This window comes from Olea europaea, unplaced genomic scaffold (assembly GCF_002742605.1).
Source record: "Olea europaea var. sylvestris unplaced genomic scaffold, O_europaea_v1 scaffold3964, whole genome shotgun sequence".
Lineage (NCBI taxonomy): Eukaryota > Viridiplantae > Streptophyta > Magnoliopsida > Lamiales > Oleaceae > Olea > Olea europaea.
The window spans coordinates 6,090-25,294 of NW_019259203.1; the positions used below are offsets into that span (position 1 = coordinate 6,090).

The 19,205-nt window shown below is 42.2% G+C and overlaps 2 protein-coding genes across 2 annotated transcripts; both read right to left on the bottom strand.

The window, feature by feature from the left end:
- Positions 1–1,241: 1,241 nt before the first annotated feature.
- On the bottom strand, positions 1,242–2,421 carry LOC111387247 (uncharacterized mitochondrial protein AtMg00810-like). The gene is made up of 2 exons (XM_023011790.1): positions 2,362–2,421; positions 1,242–2,174 (listed from the first exon to the last, which is right to left on the bottom strand). Exons 1-2 carry the CDS (start codon positions 2,419–2,421, stop codon positions 1,242–1,244), a joined length of 993 nt encoding a protein of 330 aa, XP_022867558.1.
- A 1,554-nt stretch (positions 2,422–3,975) lies between these two features.
- Positions 3,976–5,139, bottom strand: LOC111387248. The gene has a single exon (XM_023011791.1). The coding sequence runs from the start codon at positions 5,137–5,139 to the stop codon at positions 3,976–3,978; it is 1,164 nt and encodes a 387-aa protein (XP_022867559.1).
- Positions 5,140–19,205: the final 14,066 nt, after the last annotated feature.

Below are 19,205 nucleotides of genomic sequence, written 5' to 3' on the forward strand. Positions count from 1 at the left end.
TTATTATTATTATTATTATTATTATTATTTTTTTGTGAAAATCTCCCAAAATCTTGATAGACGAATTTGGAGATTTTATAGGAGTACTTTCTGTTTAAAAATTAGTACCCCAAAGACTTTTAATAGTCTTTGGAATTCATTAAAATTTGAATACCCCAAAATTTATAGATACTTTTAAAAAGTTTTAATTGAACACACCGTGACTTTCTCTATTGAATACACCAATGCTTTTAGAGAGTTTCAAAAAATTTACATTAAATACCCCTAAACTTTTTAAACCTCAAAAAGTCATTAAAAATATCAATTGAATACACCCCTCTTAGAGACTTTTTAAAAGTATATAAAAGCCTTAATTGAATACATCGTGATTTTTAGAAATCTCTTAAATGTCGATGAAAATCTCATTTGAATACATAAATACTTTTAGAGCGTCTCAAAAAATCTCAATCGAATACCTCTAAACTTTTTAAATATCAAAAAATTATTAAAAGTCTCAATTGAATACACTTACACTACATTACTTACTAAACATTATGAAGTTACAATTCATTACACACCAGGCAACTTCCGTTTCTAAAGCTGCTTACGTGGATGACGGAACATAATGTAGCAGTTAAATCTCTCAAAACAAAAACCAAATGCCAGCTCATTTGAAATGCAATTCTCAAACATGACTCGGCCAATTGAATTGAAATCGTGCACTCCTGAATGAAAGCCCCAAAACTGAAAGACCGAATCCTTTCTAAACCCTAACCTTCAATCGATTCCCCACGATCGAAGGAATACAAAGCTTGATTGTTAAAGCCATTCATATGGAAAGACCAAATGGAGGTAATTCCAAAACATCTATCCTTTTTTCTAATTTTCAATAATCTTGCAGTCGTGTAAATCGAAGTGTGCATAATGAACTAGTAGGTAGAATGTTGAAACGAAATGTTCTCATAAAGTTTTGTGTTTACATTTTTGTTCATAGAAAACTTGTGCATTTTGTTGTTGAAAACTTCTATGAATGCATTTTAAATTTTTGGTTAAGTACAAATCAATCTCACGTTGCTTATACTATTGAATTCAAAGAGAGAAAAAGGCGGGAAAAATTTCTATTCAATAGAAGAAGTGAATTATCAGTTTGTTTTTACAATCAAGCATTTATATAAATACAAAGAGGTGGGAAAATGTAAAATGATAGCTCAGCATGGAGTTAGTTGGTAGTTAGCTAGATGTGAAATATCTAATACTCCCCCTCAAGATGGCCGGTGAATGTCAAGAATCACCATCTTGGAAAGTAAAGGAAGCAAAGATTTGGCAAGCAGCGCCTTGGTGAAGAGATCAACAAGTTGATGGTGAGTTCGAACTGGAAGAAGTTTGATAGATCCATCTGTAACTTTATCCCGTACAAAGTGGCAGTCAATCTCGATGTGTTTCGTCCTCTCATGGAAAATGGGATTAGTTGCAATATGTATTGCAGCTTGGTTATCACAGAAAAGAGCTGCAGGTCCAGATTGGTGAATTTGAAAATCATTCAGAAATTGATAAGGCCATATTAGTTCACTAGTTGTGGAGGCAAGGGCCCTGTATTCAGCCTCTGCAGACGATCGGGATATAGTTGTTTGTTTCTTGGCTTTCCAAGAGATCATGGAGTCACCTATGAAGATATAAAAACTAGTGACAGATTTTCGAGTGTCCAAATAAGACCCCCAATCAGCATTTGCAAATGCCCTCAGCTGGAAATCAGAAGCAGCAGAGTAAAATAAACCTTGACCAGGAGAGGCCTTCAAGTACCTTAAAAGATGATGGGCCGCATCCAGATGAGGCTGTCGAGGAGAAGAGACAAACTGGCTAAGTTTATGGACAGCAAACGTGATATCTAGCCGTGATACAGTGAGATATAAAAGACGCCCAACGAGCCGTCTATAAGATGAAGCATCATGAAGAAGATCACCCTCAAGTGAAGTGAGTTTAACTTTAGGATCCATAGGTGAAGATGTTGGTTTACAAGCTAGAAAACCAGAATCGTCTAGTAATTGTAAGGTGTAATTGTGTTGAGATAGAAATAAACCACGAGCTGACCGTGCAGTTTCTAATCCAAGGAAGTATTTTAAAGCACCCAGATCCTTTAGCTTGAATTGGCTATGAAGAAAACCCTTTAACCCCCTCAATAACAAATAAATCAGGTCCTGTGATGATGATATTATAAACATATACTAGTAAAGCCACAAAAGAAGATCCTGCCCCCCTTGGTGAAAAAAGAGTAATCTGCCTTGGACTGAGCGACCTATGGCAAACTAGAGCTTGGGAGAACTTAGAAAACTACTGTTGCGAGGCTTGTTTCAAGCCGTAAATTGACTTATGTAAACGACAAACTAGTTTCTCCCCCTTACTAGAAACTTTCTTGTGTGGATCATAACCCAAAGGAAGATCCATATACACCTCCTCAAATAAATCCCCATTTAAAAATGCATTATTGACATCTCATTGGAAAAGATGCCAACTTTTAATGGCAGCAATAGCAAGTAACATTTTCACCGTAACTAGCTTCGCAACTGGAGAAAATGTTTCAATAAAATCAAGACCCTTTTGTTGTGTGTAACCCTTTGCTATCAGCCGGGCCTTGTAGCGTTTGATGCTGCCATCAGATTTATATTTAATTTTGTAGACCCACTTGCACCCAATGGAATGTTTGCCCTTTGGTAGAGATTGAACAGACCATGTTTGTTTAGATTCCATAGCATCTAACTCAGCAGCCATAGCTTCTCTCCAATGTGGATAAGTGATGGCTTGATGATAGAATTGTGGCTCAAAGGTGGCAGAGACATGGAGTAGATATGCACAATGGGAAGGAGAAAGAGAGGAGTATGAAATGTAATTTTGCAAAGGCTAAGAGATGTGAGATGGAGGTAGGGAATTGTGTTGAAGCAAGTGGCAATGATAATCACACAGATAGGAAGGTGGTTTAACTGTCCTGGAAGACCTTCGAATTGTTGACTCATGTACTGAGGCATTGTCAACATGAATGGGACTATTTGGAGGAGGAGGATCAATGTCAATGTTAGGAGTAGTGACATTGAAGAATGGAGGATCAGTAGCTAGAGTTGGTAAGACAAAGTCAAGAAAAGGATCAACAACATCTGTAGAATGAGGAATTGACTGGAAAGGGAACAATGTTTCATGAAAGATTATATCACGAGACACAAAAAAAATTTGGACTTTATATTATAGAGTTTGTACCCTTTAATCCCAGGTACATATCCGACAAATATACATGCTACTGTACGAGGATGAAACTTAGTTTAGTGGAAGGTAAAGTTGATGCATAACATAAACAGCCAAAAACTTTAAGACAAGCGTAATCAACTGGTTCACCATAAAGAAGCTGAAAAGGAGTCTCACCATGTAATAAAGGTGATGGAGTTCGATTGATCAAATAGGTGGCCGTGAGGACACATTCTCCCCAGAATTTTATTGGGATGTGTGATTGAAAGAAAAGTGCACGAGCAACATTAAGTGGTGTTGATGCTTTCTTTCCACCACTGAGTTTTGCTCAAGTCGCTCAACACATGAAAATTGATGTAATACACCTTTGGAACTGAAGAATTCAGTAAAGTGAAGCTCAGGTGCATTATCAGACCTAAACCTTTTAATAACCTTGCCAAATTGGGTTTCAATGAATGAAAAAAAATTTGAAATTATAGATTTAGCATCAAATTTCTGTTTCATGAGAAAAACCCAGGTAAATCTAGTACAATCATCTACTAATGTTAAGAAATAACGATAGCCAGAATGTGTTGTGTATGATAAGGGCTCCATGTGTCACAGTGGATCAAATCAAAGGCATTTTGACATAGGTTATTGTTGGAAACTTAGCTAATGGACAAATAGAGCAATGAACATCTTTATGGTTATTACAGTTGAATAGCAGCTTGTCTTTCAACATTTCTAGCTATTTAAGGACAAATATCCAAGTCTATTGTGCCACATTTACGAAGACACATTATTTACATTGGAATTAGAGGAATTACAAGTAATAACAGCTGGAACAGATTTACAAGAATTGGAGCAATATGCACTCTCAATGACATAAAGATCTGCAACTTTATTACCCCTGCCAATCGTCTTCAAAGTTGGTATTTTCTGAATGAGACAACGATCCATAAGAAAGATGATTTGAAGTGAAGAATTTCTCGTTAAAGAAGTAACAGATAACAAATTAAATTGGAATTGAGGAACGTATAGAACATCATAAAGGATCAATGAAGGATTGATTCGAATTATTCCAGAAAAATTGACTTGTATGCGAGTTTTGTTGGGAAGAGTAAAAAATGAATTCGAGATAGGAACTAGAGTGTGAAATAGAGATTGATCAAAACACACGTGATTTGTGGCATCGGAGTCCACTATCCAATGCCTAGGAGAGTGAAGATTAGGGTGATTAGATACAGAGAAGGAGATACCTGCTGTGTTTATTAATTTCACATCAAGTTCTGTGCTAGTTTTGGCTGATGTCAGATGGATATTCAACATAGTCAATAGCTGATGGTACTGGTCTGGCAATGTCTGGACAAAACCACCAATATTTCCTTGATCATTGGAGGATTCTGAGACCAGGTGTGCTGTTGCATTAACACCTTGATTAGAGTAAGAGCCCTTCTGCCTTGGCTTGTATCCAGGGGGATAACCATGAAGTTTATAGCACTTATTTATAGAATGGCCAGTAAATCCACAGTAGCTATAGATTGAACGATCCTTCTTCTGATACTTACCAGGCTGTAGTTTATTATTTGATCGATTACCCTCATTTTTTATGTTGAAAGCCATAGGATTATTCCCAGTGGATGTTCCTGCTACATTATTCATAGTTCTCTGAAGCTTTTCTTGAGATACAAGGGCAAATACTTTGTTGATAGGCGGTATTGGATCCATAAGCAGTATCTGGCTACGAGTTTGAGCAAAAGAATCGTCAAGTCCCATAAAAAAAGACATCACATATTCAGTTTGATAGTGATCTTCCAAAGCCTTAATTCCCTTACACGTACACTTTCCACATGAGCAAGATGGCCTGTAATTGCTTAATTCTTCCCAGACTGTCTTCAGTTTAGTGAAATAGGCCCCTATAGTCAATTGATTTTGAGCATGATTCACCATATCACGCCTCAACTAGAAAATTCTCAAGCCATTTTTCTGCTGAAATCTCTCCTTAAGATCCTTCCAGATTTCATAAGCAGATTCCGAATATATAACACTTGCTGAGATTTCCTTAGACGCGGAATTAAGTATCCAGGAGATGACTATATTATTATTACGAGTCCAAGCATCGATCAAATTGTCATTACCTGTAGGTTTCGGAATGGATCCATCAATGAAGCCTAGTTTATTTTTCATAGATAAGGCTATCATCATACTTCTGCTCCAAGAGGCGTAATTATCACCGATCAATGGCTGAGAAACCAGGACGAGGCCTGGACTATCTGAAAAATGAAGATAATAGGAGCTCAATCCATCATCAGTTATCAGATTGCTCCTTGAAGAAATTGAACTTTCTGATGACATCGAAGCACCAGTAGCTATGGAGATGCCGAATCAGATTTCAAAAAAAAAAAAAATAGTGATCGGTGGAGGTAGATCAACAGAGATCTGATTCAAACTCTGGAGAAGATTTAGAAAATGAGGCAAATCTGCTCTGATACCATATTGAATTCAAAGAGAGAAAAAGGAGGGAAAAATTTATATTCAATAGAAGAAGTGAATTATCAATTTGTTGTTACAATTCAAGCACTTATATAAATACAAAGAGGCGGGAAAAAGTAAAATGACAGCTCAGCATGTAATTAGTTGGTAGTTAGCTGGATGTGAAATATCTAATATATGCGGTAAGGTTGGTGTATACATATACGGTAAGCTAAGGCTATGCAAATACGATAACCTCTCTTGCGTATACGGTAATTGGGCAAAAAAATTTCTTGAAGTGGGTTTGATTTGAGTTTTTCTGAAGACTAGTGTGAAGATCATAAAATTTAAAATACAGACCATGACCCCAAACTCATTCATCGTGAGATCAGGAGGAAAACTAGGCCGATAGACATCATCATCTTTGTTAAATTCAATTTCACGCCTTGAGTGGAATTTCTTCAAAATGTGTTCTTGATCATGCTTTCCAGTAGGTTGCTCTTTTTGGAGATGATTTCAGTCATTTTAAAGATCAAAATTATGATTTAGATCTATTTTAGAATACAATTAGAGATGCTTTTAGCTATGTCATTGCTAGGAGAATTGCTTCAGATGAAATTAAGGGCCTGTTTTTGCCCCTTTAATTTTGCCCTTAATTTCAAAAAGTGTATTTTGAAATAGTGATTAATTTTGAAATTTATGGTTAAAAAAGAAGGATAATTTTTTGATTTATGTGTAATAATATTTTAATGAAGAATGTGTAGTTGAAATGAGTGCTTGAGAAAAAATAATGTGGTAAAATGGTTGACAAACAAAGGCTAAACGGAATTGGAGATTATCTAAATTATTTGGTCCTTCTCAATATTCGGAGACATTGGTCAAGGTATTAATTTCTCACAATGTATGTCTACTACATATTCATGGCCGCCATACATTTTTTGTTTGGTACAAAATGTGTGTCCACGGGACATATTCTATTTGACATTGTGTGAGTTTGTCAAATGCTGGACTAACTACCACATTAGCGACGCATAAACTAAAACAAGAAGATTTGTCACAGTTGCAGACAGCCATGGCACCGATTGTAGAAATATCGAAAAAAATGACGATGTCCATACTGTGGCAACGGCTTTGAGAAATGGATAAAATTGAAAATAAGACCGTAAACATAGGTCGACTATTCTTTTGCTGTAGTCGTATTTGCTGGTATTTCAAGTGGACTGGCGTGAATCAAGATGAAGGTTAATCCAGTGGTGTTAATGATGAATATGATCAAGATGCAGTTGTTTGGCGAAAACTAATTCTAAAGTTCCAATTGAAGATTTGTCACGCATGTTCAAAAATTTATCCCAAATTTCAAAGGAAGAGGATGTGGGGATATCCCTCAATATCACCATCAGTAATGGAAAAGGAGATACGGAAGGGAAGAAATTCGTGAATGTTTCCACCTATGTAATTGATTAGAAGACTTATCTTTTAATTCCATGTTTACTTACTATGATCTAGACTTTACGTTGAATTATGTTTATGGGTGCTATTTGTAAACTGTAATGTTGAGAATTTCATTGATTATGTCTAGTAAAGGAAACTTCATCGTGTCACATTTCAATTGATTATTAGCCACGATATTGAGCGACTAATAAAGAGTAATCATGTTTGTATGGAAGGAAGAAAAGGAATCATCGACGAAGTAACCATTTCATATAAATATCTGGACACCATCAAAATCCGAAACCAAAACTAGCAGAAATCCAATGTCACCATAAAAAACCAAAAACAGTAAATAATTCACCATAAAAAATACAATTTGAAGTCTTGCCCGTAAATCCTTTATTGTAATAAATAAAGCTCCTTGTACATTCCATGGGTGACAATTTGGATGACATCGTGTGCAAATTCGAAAATGCTTTGGCGGGAAACTGTGTTGAATGCAAAAATTGTCTAATCATGTGCTGACACGTGGCATAATGTCAATAATGATGTCAAACAAAATGTACAAGTAGCATGATTGTATTGAAAAATTTCGTGTACATGTGCCTAACACAAAACCTATGCTCAACCTCTGGAAATAACTTGACAATGATATTACTTAAGCCCTTCTCCCTATCGGTTATCATAATCAAATCGATCCCATTTCCCATCTAAATATCTTCTGTCGGATATTTCAAAAACTATCTTTAGGAAATCGTTTCTCTTTCTGGACAAAGACATAAGTAACTGAATAAAGACAATCATTTGTATCTAAGCTGACTATAGTGAGCATTATAATCCTGCTAAACACCTTGGAAATGGCACGAGCATACTCCATTCAAATGTTGAAATCTAGGGTTGCTAATACACCTTCGAATACTTGCCGATTAAGTGCTACCATCACTATGGATTGGATTCTGGATTAGTCTTCAAGACCTCCGTTGCATACGACCTCAGTGCCACAAATTGTTCTTTGATAGTTTCATTTATCAACCGCTTTGCATGTCTTACTGCCTTTCAAACGACATTTCTACTAATATTTATCTTCAAGTCCCCATTCATGATTACTTGCATACTTTTCATTTTCCAATTCGAATCTACCTTGAACTACTCAATATACCAATAGACTATGGAAATGTAGTTGCAATGTCAATTGTACTGATTCCGATTGCATGTGTGTTGAGGAGTGTACAACTTCACTTGCATCATATCTGAATTATTCATCTTAGAAGCTCATATTTTCCATTTTTACCCTAGTTTACAGATGCCTTAAACACTTCTTTCATCGTTCGCTTTACAATTCACATTATATCCATTTAGTGTACCATAAGTTCAAATCACCCTTTTAAATTATTGTACAGACCTGAACAACTGTCCCACTTGATTGTAGATCTCGCATATCCATTTCAGCCATATACTCTGGAAATTGATAGCCAACATCATCATCAGATTATATGTCCTTCAAAAGATGGATGTTCGAAATTATTGATCTCACCGCCTTTCAAATGCCATCACAACCTAATTCAATTCCTTCCTAATCATTTCTTTTGAACAATATCGTCTTTCCCAAACACTACGTCGTTCATGGAACCATTGAAGTTTGTGACATCTTCTATATTTGTCACAAAAAACAGAGATTTTGATCAATACACAGATTTTAATTTTAAACACTACAATTTCATTATGAATGGTATGGTATAAAAATTAATCAATACACAGATTTTAATTTTAAACACTACTATTTCATTATAAATGGAAGGGTATAAAAATTTGTTTTTGTTGTTTTTAATATAGTTGACTTTGAATAGACAACATTAGTTTGGAAAATAAGCGACTAACAGAATCTGTTGACCCCAAAAAATGTTACCAACAAATGCCGGACCCACCCGCGCACACGTGAGTGAAGGTCCTACATGTTAAGACACGTGGACGGTCTAGAGCGAACGAATCAGGGACGTGGGAGTATCTCAACGACGCGGGACGAGAACGTTCGAAATCCGACGGGATGTTCTTAATCCGATTGTACAATAATTACCAATCAATGTTCACGGATGCGCATGTAAATATATATGAACTCGTATTATGTTGTAAAATAATATGAAAGAGAGAGTAAAAATGTGATTTCTTGTATTGATTCTTGCATTAGCCCTTCAATATTATACAAGGAAAGTATTTATAGTGTTACATGTGAAATGGCAGCCCTTAGATGAGGTGGCACGTGGCCTCATCTCCTTAATTCAAACATCCAATCCTTGGCATCATCCTTGACTTGCTAGCTTGCTGCGCATTTATTGCTTGTGCATAACCCCCATGCTAGTGATAAGACTTGATATATACACTCATGATAAACGTTCCATCAATCATTCAAACAAGATCTTTATGTAGAAGAACTCTTGGGAGAGGTGATCATGGAAGACGTTCCTTCATGATTCGGAGGTTTCTGCTGCTCATGTAGTACTTCCGCTTTAGAGCTTCAGAAATTTTCACATGCCTTGATATACGGAGTTCGGAAACTTTCAAAGCCTCGGTATATGGGCCTCGGCATGAGAGGCCTTAGCCATACAAGCCACCTCGACTGGAGTGCCACGTGGCTAGGATTAAGTGGGCCATAGGCCCAAGTATGACAAACACGTAACAATAGTCCCCCAAGTCCAAGTATAGTCATTTATGTAATGCGTGGACTTTGATAAAGTAAAGCTAGTGGGTTGGGTAAAAATTGAAAGAATTTTTGAACTCAAATAATAGTCCCCCAAGTCCAAATATAGATATTTATACCATGGTTGGAGTTAGAAATGTGTTATTATGGGTGAATGATGAAGAAGCAAAGGTGGTTGAGAAACCGAAGCTGCGAGGCTCGATGGCCGAATGTTGTAGACGAAGCCAAGGTGGTTGGAAAATCGAACCTGCAAGGCTGGATGGCTGAATGTTGTAGACGAAGCCGAGGTGGTTCGGAAATCGAACCTGCGAGGCTTGATGGCTGAATGTTGTAGACGAAGCCGAGTTGGTTGGGAAATTGAACCTGCGAGGCTTGATGGCTGAATGTTGTAGACGAAGTCGAGGTGGTTGAAAAATCGAACCTACGAGGCTTGATGGTTGAATATTGTAGACGAAGCCAAGGTGGTTGGGAAAATCGAACCTGCGAGGTTTGATGGCTGAATGTTGGAGACGAAGCCGAAGTGGTTCATTGACAATAATTATTCCTCGATAGTTGTGTCAATGATTTGATATTTTACGCATGTTTTCGAGGAAAGGTGGCTGAACTGTTGCGACTTCCAAGGTGCCTACCACCGTCGAATTAAAATCGTAATTATTATAACAGCTGAAACTTCTAGAAGCAGACGCGTTGGATGAGGTGCGTGGGAGACACGCTCAAATCTGAGGCGTAGGTTTGAAAAATCGTTTGAATTCTACACCTCGGATTTGATTTAAAATAAACGGTTCAGATTGAATAAGCTTCGATCTGACAGTGGGGGTTCGTCCTGGCCTTTTATAAAAGGCGAGAGAACTCCATTTTTCTGGATTTTCCAACACTTGCAATCCGATTTCCTCTTAGAACTTAAACATTCCGGCGTTGAGGCTGTCCGTTCACTGCTTTTCTGGTAGTTTTCAGTAGGTAATTTTCACAGAAAATCCTCCTTTTATTGTGTTCTTAGTTGCTTTCTAAGATGGAGTCAACTTTGGGTAGGGAGTTGGTCACTGTTACGTCATTTGGTCGGGGTCTAGTTATAGGGGGACTCTGAGGTTGAGTAGATTGCTATGACCGAGGAGGAAGTAGATTACATTGTAGAGTGGGGGGCGTCTAGAGTCCCTTCGAATATGACATCGAAGAGGTTGGGTGAGATAAGGGAGAGGTACTGTGTACCTCATTATGTAGAGATGTTAGTGCCCGAGGCTCATGAGCGAGCCTGTTATCCGATGCCGGGTGCGTGGCGGTGAGCGAATATCTATTTAGGGCAATTATGCATCTTCCTCTGCACCCCTCTTCAGGGCTGTACTGAGGAATTTTATGTTGTCGCCGACCCAAGTTCTGCTAAATGGGTGGAGCCAATTGGTTGGCTCGTACTTCCTGTGGAAGGAAGTGTCGCGTAGGAAAGACATGCCTCTCCACGTTTTCATGACCCTATTCCAGCCAAGGATAATAGGTAAGGAGTCCAAGGGGTGGTATTACTTGACTTCCTGGGGGGCCCATGCACCTTTTTGTGGTGGGGCTGCCTTCTTCCATAAAGGGGTGGAAGGAGTCGTGGTTCTGGGTAAGGGGTAGGTGGCAGGCGATGGAGGGAGACAAAGTTCGGTCTTGCACAGTACCAACCCAGTACTACGAAGCTCGTGAGTCTCCCAGCCTAAGTAGCTTGCATTCCGTTTTCAGCTTTAATTTTTTGTCTAATTGTTGATGCCTTATTTGCAGATTGCAGTACGAGGTTCAAGCTGAGCAGAGAGGAGTTTGAAGTGATAGAGGATATTTACAAGAGCCCTCTGAAGCTTCGCCACTTCGACCACCTCATCGACAGGAGTCGCTACTTCTTGGACTTCGAACTGATGGCCTCCAAGGGTATGAAGCTCCTACACTCATATATTTTTTATGTCTTCGTTTTGGTACTGACGCAGTGTTCTGCAGATAAGTTTAAAAGGAAGGAGTACCCAGCTCCTGACATGGCGTCCATACTGAGGGCAACTTCCACTGTGAAGGCAAGGCCCCTAAAGTCGGGGTCAAGTGGTGCGAAGGAGGTCCGAGGTAGAGTTGAACGACTCTCCAAAGGCAGCACCTCGCGGGCTTCAAAAGAGGGGACCCCTCAGAGGCTAGAAAAGGCCAAGGAGCCTCGGGGAAAGGAGAAAGTCCCTGAGGAGCCGAAGAAGAGGAAACTGGTGCACATCTCTAGCTCGTCTTGGAAATTTGGAAGTTTTGTGTCCCAAGGCAAAGAAGCCGGACCGTCGAAGTTACTGGAAGCCGCCTCGAAAATGGTGAAGATTGAAATGGTCAGGCGTGCAGAGGCTGATGAGGCAAGGGAGGAGGCTGAAAGGAGGCAAGCCGAGATGGCTGAGAAGGAGGTTACCAAAGAGAAACCTGTTCGAGTACAAGGCAAGTCTCCGAGATTTCTTGCCAATAGGGAGGAGCCCCTGGCCCCAGCTTTGGTGGAGGCCCTGCCACCTGGGATCCGAAACGCCACAGAAAGTTTTTATAGATTCTGGACGGATCGGTGGCAGCTGCACGCCTCATCCTGTGATGCCACAGACTTGACTAGGGCTCTTGTGAGCTAAAGTGTTAGGACCTTTGGCCTTACACTGGAATGCATGGAGGCCCTCACTAATTTCCAAACGAGGACCACTACCTCAGAGAGGAAGATAGCCTCAATTGCAGAGGAGGTAAAGGCAGCTAGGGTCGAGGCTGAGGTATCCAGGCCTCAAAAGCTTGAAGAATCGACCAAGTTGGAATCTACCTTGACCCAGATAGAGGCATAAAAGAGGGAGGTGTATGAGTCCCAGTGTGAGGTGGCCTCCTTGACAAAGAAGGTGAAGGTTTCCAATGACCACCAGAGGGTGACAGCCAAAGCCTTGGAGAAGGCTAACAGAGAGCTAGCAGGGGTGTAGGATGCATACAAGTTCCTCGAGGGCCAAATGAAGTGGTATGTCGATGATGCAACCCATGCCAGGGAGGAAGCCCAAAATGCAAGGGAAGAGGTAGTGAAAGACTACATTGCCAATTTCCACAATACTGAGGAGTATCAGAGCTTCAGCACGTACTAGAGGAACTTTGCTTATGCCGAGGTGATAGAGCGGGCTGAAGAGTTGTACCCAAATCAGGACCTGTCGCAACTAAGGTCGGAGTTTGTAGACGAGGTGCCTCAAACCCCAGCTGGTGAATCGGTGGGAGATGAAGTAGTAGAGGCAGAAGAAGCAAACTCTGACGCTCAAGCTGCGGATGTCCCAGCTGCTGAAGCACCTCCATCACCTTCTCAGCCTTAGGATAGTTTTCTTTTCAGTTATTCATGATGTACTGGCCTCAGGCCCTCCTTTTGTAACCTCAATTGAAAATCAATATAATATCTTTTTCATCTAATGTTGTTTCTTTCTCCAAGTATGTTGGCCTCGCTAAGTAATTGAACATAATATTGATTGAAGAAATAAATAACTTTAATTGGGTATCCTCACTCCAATCACTTGAACAAATAAATTGTATGAAAGCCTCATGAGTTCTGACCAATATGGGACTTAAGCAAATGAATTGTACTTAAGCTTAATAACTGTAATGTCAAGAGATCTTAAGGATAAATCGTTGTGGTCGAAGTGTATGAGCCTCGAATTTCAGGCGAGGTGGCCCAGAAATGGACGCTGGCCTCTCTTCCCAATATAGTGGATGGTGCAGCCATGTTGGGGCTTTTCCCCTTGGCGTTTGGCCTCGGCAAAGGGAGGCATGTGCATGCGCCTCGGAGTTCAAGCGAGGTGGCCCAGAGATGGAACGCTTGCCTCTTATTCGAGGTTATGACGCTTCCCAACATGGTGGATGGTGCAGCCATGTCGAAGCTTCTCCCCTTGGCGTTCAGCTTCGATAAAGGGAAGCATGTGAAAGCGGCTCGGAGTTCAAGTGAGGTGGCCCAGAGATGGGACGCTTCCCTCTCCTCCGAGGTGACGAAGCTTCCCAACATGGTGGATGGTGCAGCCGTGTCAAGACTTCTTCCCTTGGCGTTCAGCCTCGGCAAAGGGAGGCATGTGCAAGCGCCTCGAAGTTCAAGCGAGGTGGCCCAGAGATGGGACGCTTCCATCTCCTCCGAGATGACGATGCTTTCCAACATGGTGGATGGTGTAGCCATGTTAAGGCTTCTCCCCTTGACGTTCAACCTCGGTAAAGGGAGGCATGTGCAAGCGCCTCGGAGTTCAAGCGAGGTGGCCCAGAGATGGCACGCTTGCCTCTCCTTCGAGGTGACGACGTAATGCAACACAGTTTTAAGCAAATGAATTTTATTGAATCATAGAAATGTTACATGAGCTGGGAAATACCTTCTAATGAGGTGATACATTCATTTGTAATAGATTTTGAGATGCTCGATATTCCATGGACGGGGTTGTGCCTTGCCGTTCATGTCTTCAATCTAGTAAGTCCCAGGTCGAATCTCTCCTTTGATTTTATATGGGCGTTCCCAGTTCGGGCCCAGGGAACTGACACCAGGTTCATTTGAGGAGAGGAAAACCCTCCTTAGGACCAGGTCGTTGATTCGGAATGATCTCTTCTTTACCTTTGAGTTGAAGTACCTCGTCATCTTCCTTTGATATGTGCCGAGCTTCAACTGGGAGTCATCTTTTCTTTCTTTAATGAAGTCGAGGTCACACCTTCGAAGCTCGTCTTTTGTCATCTCACTAAAATGCAGATGTCTTGGGGACGGGAGTCCGACCTCAACGGGGCTCATCGCCTCAGTACCATATGCCATGAGGAAGGGTATTTCTCCGGTTGGGGTCCTCGTGGTGGTTCGGATCGCCCAAAGTACTTGTGGCAACTCATCCACCCAGACCCCCTTTGACACATCAAGCTTCCTTTTTAGGACATGTTTGATTGTTTTGTTCACAGCCTCAACTTGACCATTTGCTTGTGGGTGGTGAGGCGTGGAGAAATGCTTCTTGATGCCGAGTTCCTCGCATAGTGCTTTGACTTTCTTGTTGTCGAATCGTCTATCGTTGTCTGAGACGATTGAGCAGGAAATCTCGAACCGGCATATAATATTCTTCCATAAGAACTTAGAAGTGTTTGCTTCTGTAATTTTTGCCAGTGGTTCAGCCTCAACCCATTTTGTAAAGTAATCAATGGCCACAATTGCAAAGCTTGCACCTCCTCTACCTTTAGGTAGAGGACCTTTGAGGTCCACACCCCACTTCGAGAAAGGCCAAGGGCTAGTGACCGCAGTCAAATCCTGTGACGGTTGTCTTCGTACCGAAGAGAATCGTTGGCACTTGTCACACTTTCGTACAAACTCAAGGGCGTCCCTTTTCAGGGTAGGCCAGTAGTACCCCTGCCTCAATATTTCTTGTGCTAAAGATAGACCTCCGAAGTGATTGCCGCACATGCCTTCATGGACTTCTCTTAATATGTAATTAGCCTCTTCTCCTCCGATGCATCGTAAGAGTGAAGAGGAGAAGCTTCTCTTAGAGAGAACATCGTCAATGAAGAGGAAGTGAGCTGATCTTCTCCATAGCTTGTAGGCCTCAAGCTTGTCAGTGGGAAGTATCTGGTCTTTGAGGTATGCTATGATCGGCTACATCCAGGTATGGGTCCTAGCGACCCACATGACATTGGGGGCCTCGATCGATGGTAGGAGGAGGTGCTCTACAAGTACTACTGTGAGTAGTTCTGAATCTTTGCTACTAGCGAGCTTGGAGAGTGCATCCGCATGAGAATTTCGATGCGAGGGATCTGGGTTAGTTCAAATTTTTCAAAGGATGGGATGAGGTTCTTCACCATTTTCAAGTAGGAGGCCATCGTTTTATCCTTGGCTGAGAAGTTACCATTTACTTGGCTAACAACCAGCTGGGAGTCACTGCTGATGAGGAGCCTCTTTACCTGTACTTCCTTGGCCAGCCTGAGGCCTGCAAGTAGTGCCTCGTATTCTGCGACATTGTTGGTGGCCTTGAACTCGAACCTCACCGCTGAGTTTAGCTTGTGACCTTTAGGGCTGATAAGGACTACTCCAGCACCTGAGCCGGCGTCTCCTGTCGACCCATCCACGAATAAGTTCCACTAGGGGGCTCGACGGGTTCCATGATTTCATCTACCTCGGGTAAGTTGGCGAATTTCATCACAAAGTCAGTCAAGGCCTGACCTTTGATAGCTGCCCTAGCCTTGAACGCGAGGTCAAATTCACTTAGCTCTACTGCCCACTTCAACAATCCTCCTGAGGCATCGGGTTTTTGGAATACCTGCCTCAGGGAAAAGTTTGTCAGTACATGGATGGTGTGAGCTTGGAAGTAGGGTCTCAATTTCCCGGAGGCTGTGATCAAGGCCAAAGCGAGCTTCTCCATATCAGGGTAACGGGTTTTCGGCGATAGGAGTGCTTTACTTGTATAGTAAACTGGAAGTTGGGTGGTTCCCTCTTCTCAAGTCAGAGCCGAACTGATGGCCTCATTTGAGATGGCCAAATATAGTTGTAGGATCTCTCCGGGCTTCGGTTTGGAGAGGAGAGAGGCCTGTCCCAGGTGCCTTTTCAGAACTTGGAAGACCTCTTCACATTCCTTGTTCCATTGGAACTTCTTCCCAGCTTTCAGCACTTTGAAAAATGGGAGGCATTTGTCTGTAGCTTTGGAGACGAAGCGGCTAAGTGCGGCCACCCGTCCGGTCAAACTTTGCACTTCTTTTGGCTTTTAGGGGGACCTCATCTTGTATAGGGCCTCAATCTTCTCTGGGTTGGCTTCAATTCCGCGTTGATTGACCATGTATCCTAAGAATTTGCCGGAGGCCATCCCAAAGGCACACTTAAGAGGGTTGAGCCTCATCCTATATCTTCTCAAGATTTGGAAAGTGCTGTTGAGGTGCATTTCGTGGTCCTCTGCCTCCAAACTCTTTACCAACATGTCATCCACGTATACTTCCATTGTCTTACAGATGAGGTCCATAAACATTTTGCTGACGAGCCTTTGGTAAGTCGCTCCGACATTTTTTAACCCTAAGGGCATCATCTTATAACAATAAAAGCCTCGGTCTGTGACGAAAGAGGTGTGCTCCTCATCGGCACGGTGCATGGGTATTTGGTTGTAGCCGGAGTATGCGTCCATAAAGCTCAACAACTCGTGCCCAGCCGTTGAGTCTACTAGCTAGTCAATCCTTAGGATAGAAAGCTGTCTTTCGGGCAAGCTCTATTGAGGTTGGTGAAATCGATGCACACCCTCCACTTGCCGTTGTGCTTCTTTACTAAAACTGGGTTAGAGACCCACTTTGGATAGGTTGCCTCCCTGATAAAGCCACTTTAGATGAGCTTCTGAACCTCTTCCTTCAGAGCCTCATACCTTTCAGCATTGAGGGCTCTCTTTTTTTGTCTGTGCGGGGTAACCTTAGGATCGACTTTCAGGTGGTGGCAACTGACCTTGGGGTCTATGCCCACCATGTCCTCATGCCTCCAGGCGAAGACATCGAGATTCTGACTTAGGAAATTTTTAATATTTTCCTTCAAAATGTTGGATAAGCCCTTACCTACTTTCAGCACCTTGGATGGGTCTCGGGGTCTACGGAGAAGCTCTCAAGTTCATCAATTGAGGATGCTTGAGGCTCGTGTTCAATTATGTGGGGATCGATCTCATCAATGACCAATACCTCCGGGTTGGGCGGCGCATCAATCATATTGATATTTTCTGGTTCAGTGGGAGCTTCACCTGGGACATCAGCCATGACTATATCAGCTATGATTACATGGACGTCCCGGGGCTCTACCTTTTTAATGGAGCTTAGATAACACTCTCTAGATCCTCTTTGGTCACCTCTCACCGTTGCCACCCCATCTTTCGTCTGGAATTTCATGCATAGGTGATGGATGGAGGTGACTGCTCCCAATTCTTTTAGGCTGGCCTGCCTAATACTCCATGGTAGGCCAATCGACTGTCGACAATGAGGAACTCCATGAAGTTCATCGTGGCTTGGGGAGACTCTCCCATCTCCACGGCGAGTGTTATCTTTCCCCTTGGAGTGATACTATCTCCGGTGAATCCATACAGAGGAGTTGTGGTGGGTGTCAACTGATGATCCAATATCATCTTGTCAAAGGCGGATCCGAACAGAATGTTGATAAAGCTTCCATTGTCAACTAACATTCGCTTGAGTCCATTCCAGGCTATGACGGCTCTCACAACAAGTGCATCGCAGTGGGGATAGTGAACTCCTTCGGCGTCTTCCTGGATGAAGACAATGGGTGGAACTTGGTTCCTTTGGGAGCTACTGTCCACAATGTAGCTTGCCAAAGGGGGGTGTTTGGCCTCCCGGGCCTAATTCCTTTTGGCGTTTCGTGTTTCATCGCCAATATACGGGCCTCCAAATATGGTATTTATCTCGTGGATAGGGGCCTCATTCTGGGCTTGTCGGTTTCTTTGGTGCCTGTGCCCTTCCCTGGGCCTCTCCGTATCACGCTCCCTTCGTCGTGGGGAAACATCTCTTTGATAAGGAGCAGCCTCCTTGCGCCATGCCGATTATCGTGCCTGGGCGGGGGCCGATTTGCCTGGGGCGATTCATTTCTATCCCTGGGGGGTTCCAGCCTCGGGTGGTGCGCAAAGTCTCGACAATCTGCTGTGTTGTGTCCATAGGACCTGTGGTGTACACAGTATCCTAGTGGGTTCTGATTTGACCTATTTCTAGGTCCCAAACCCCGGCCTCGACCTCTCTCCCTTAGGGATCCTTGGGGAGTTTTCATCTACTGGGTGTTAGTTATTGGGTTGATATCCTCTTATGCCAAGGTAGGAACCGCGTTCAAAGTGGTGGTGGCAAGTGCTTGGCCAGAACTCTCATTTCCAGCCTGGTTCATTTGGTCGTCCATCAGGTGGGATGTCGGCCCTCTAGCACGCTGCCTCTGAGGAGGTGGGAGGCCTCTACTTGCCCTGTTCTTATGCTCAATCAATTCTTCATTGATGATTTCCTGCCTCATCATCTCGAGAAGGGTATCATAGGTGGTGGGATCTTGATTTTGCACGTCCCTCCAGAATAAGGTATTCATGTTCAGGCCTCCCCTCAATGCGGATAGTGCCTTACGGTTGATGACTTGCACGCAATACATCATTTCATCGGTGAAGCGAGATAGGAAGCTCTTTAGGGACTCCCCATGTGCTTGCCTCATGTCTTGGAGACGTTGGATGGGGGCATCTCCTTCTTTGCTTACCGCGGATCTCTTCAAGAATGTTGTCTTGAACTCGGGCTAGCTTCTTATGCTCCCAGGTGGTAACCTGCTATACCATATTTCAGCCACTCCACTAAGTGTTAAATGGAAAGCTCTGCACTTCACAGTTGGGGTGGCGCCCCTTAGGCTCATGTGGATTTTATAAGCATTCAGGTGCTTCTCCGGGTCGCCTCTTCCGTCATACTTTGGTATCTTTAGCATTACATAGTGGCTTGGAAC

Excerpts from the sequence above, each read along its gene's own strand:
- LOC111387247 (XM_023011790.1), bottom strand. The coding sequence starts at position 2,421 with ATGGATCTTCCTTTGGGTTATGATCCACACAAGAAAGTTTCTAGTAAG. Across the intron at positions 2,175-2,361 it reads CTAGTAAGGGGGAGAAACTA|GACCTGATTTATTTGTTATT; the intron begins GTTTGTCGTTTA and ends TCATCATCACAG.
- LOC111387248 (XM_023011791.1), bottom strand. The coding sequence starts at position 5,139 with ATGGTGAATCATGCTCAAAATCAATTGACTATAGGGGCCTATTTCACT.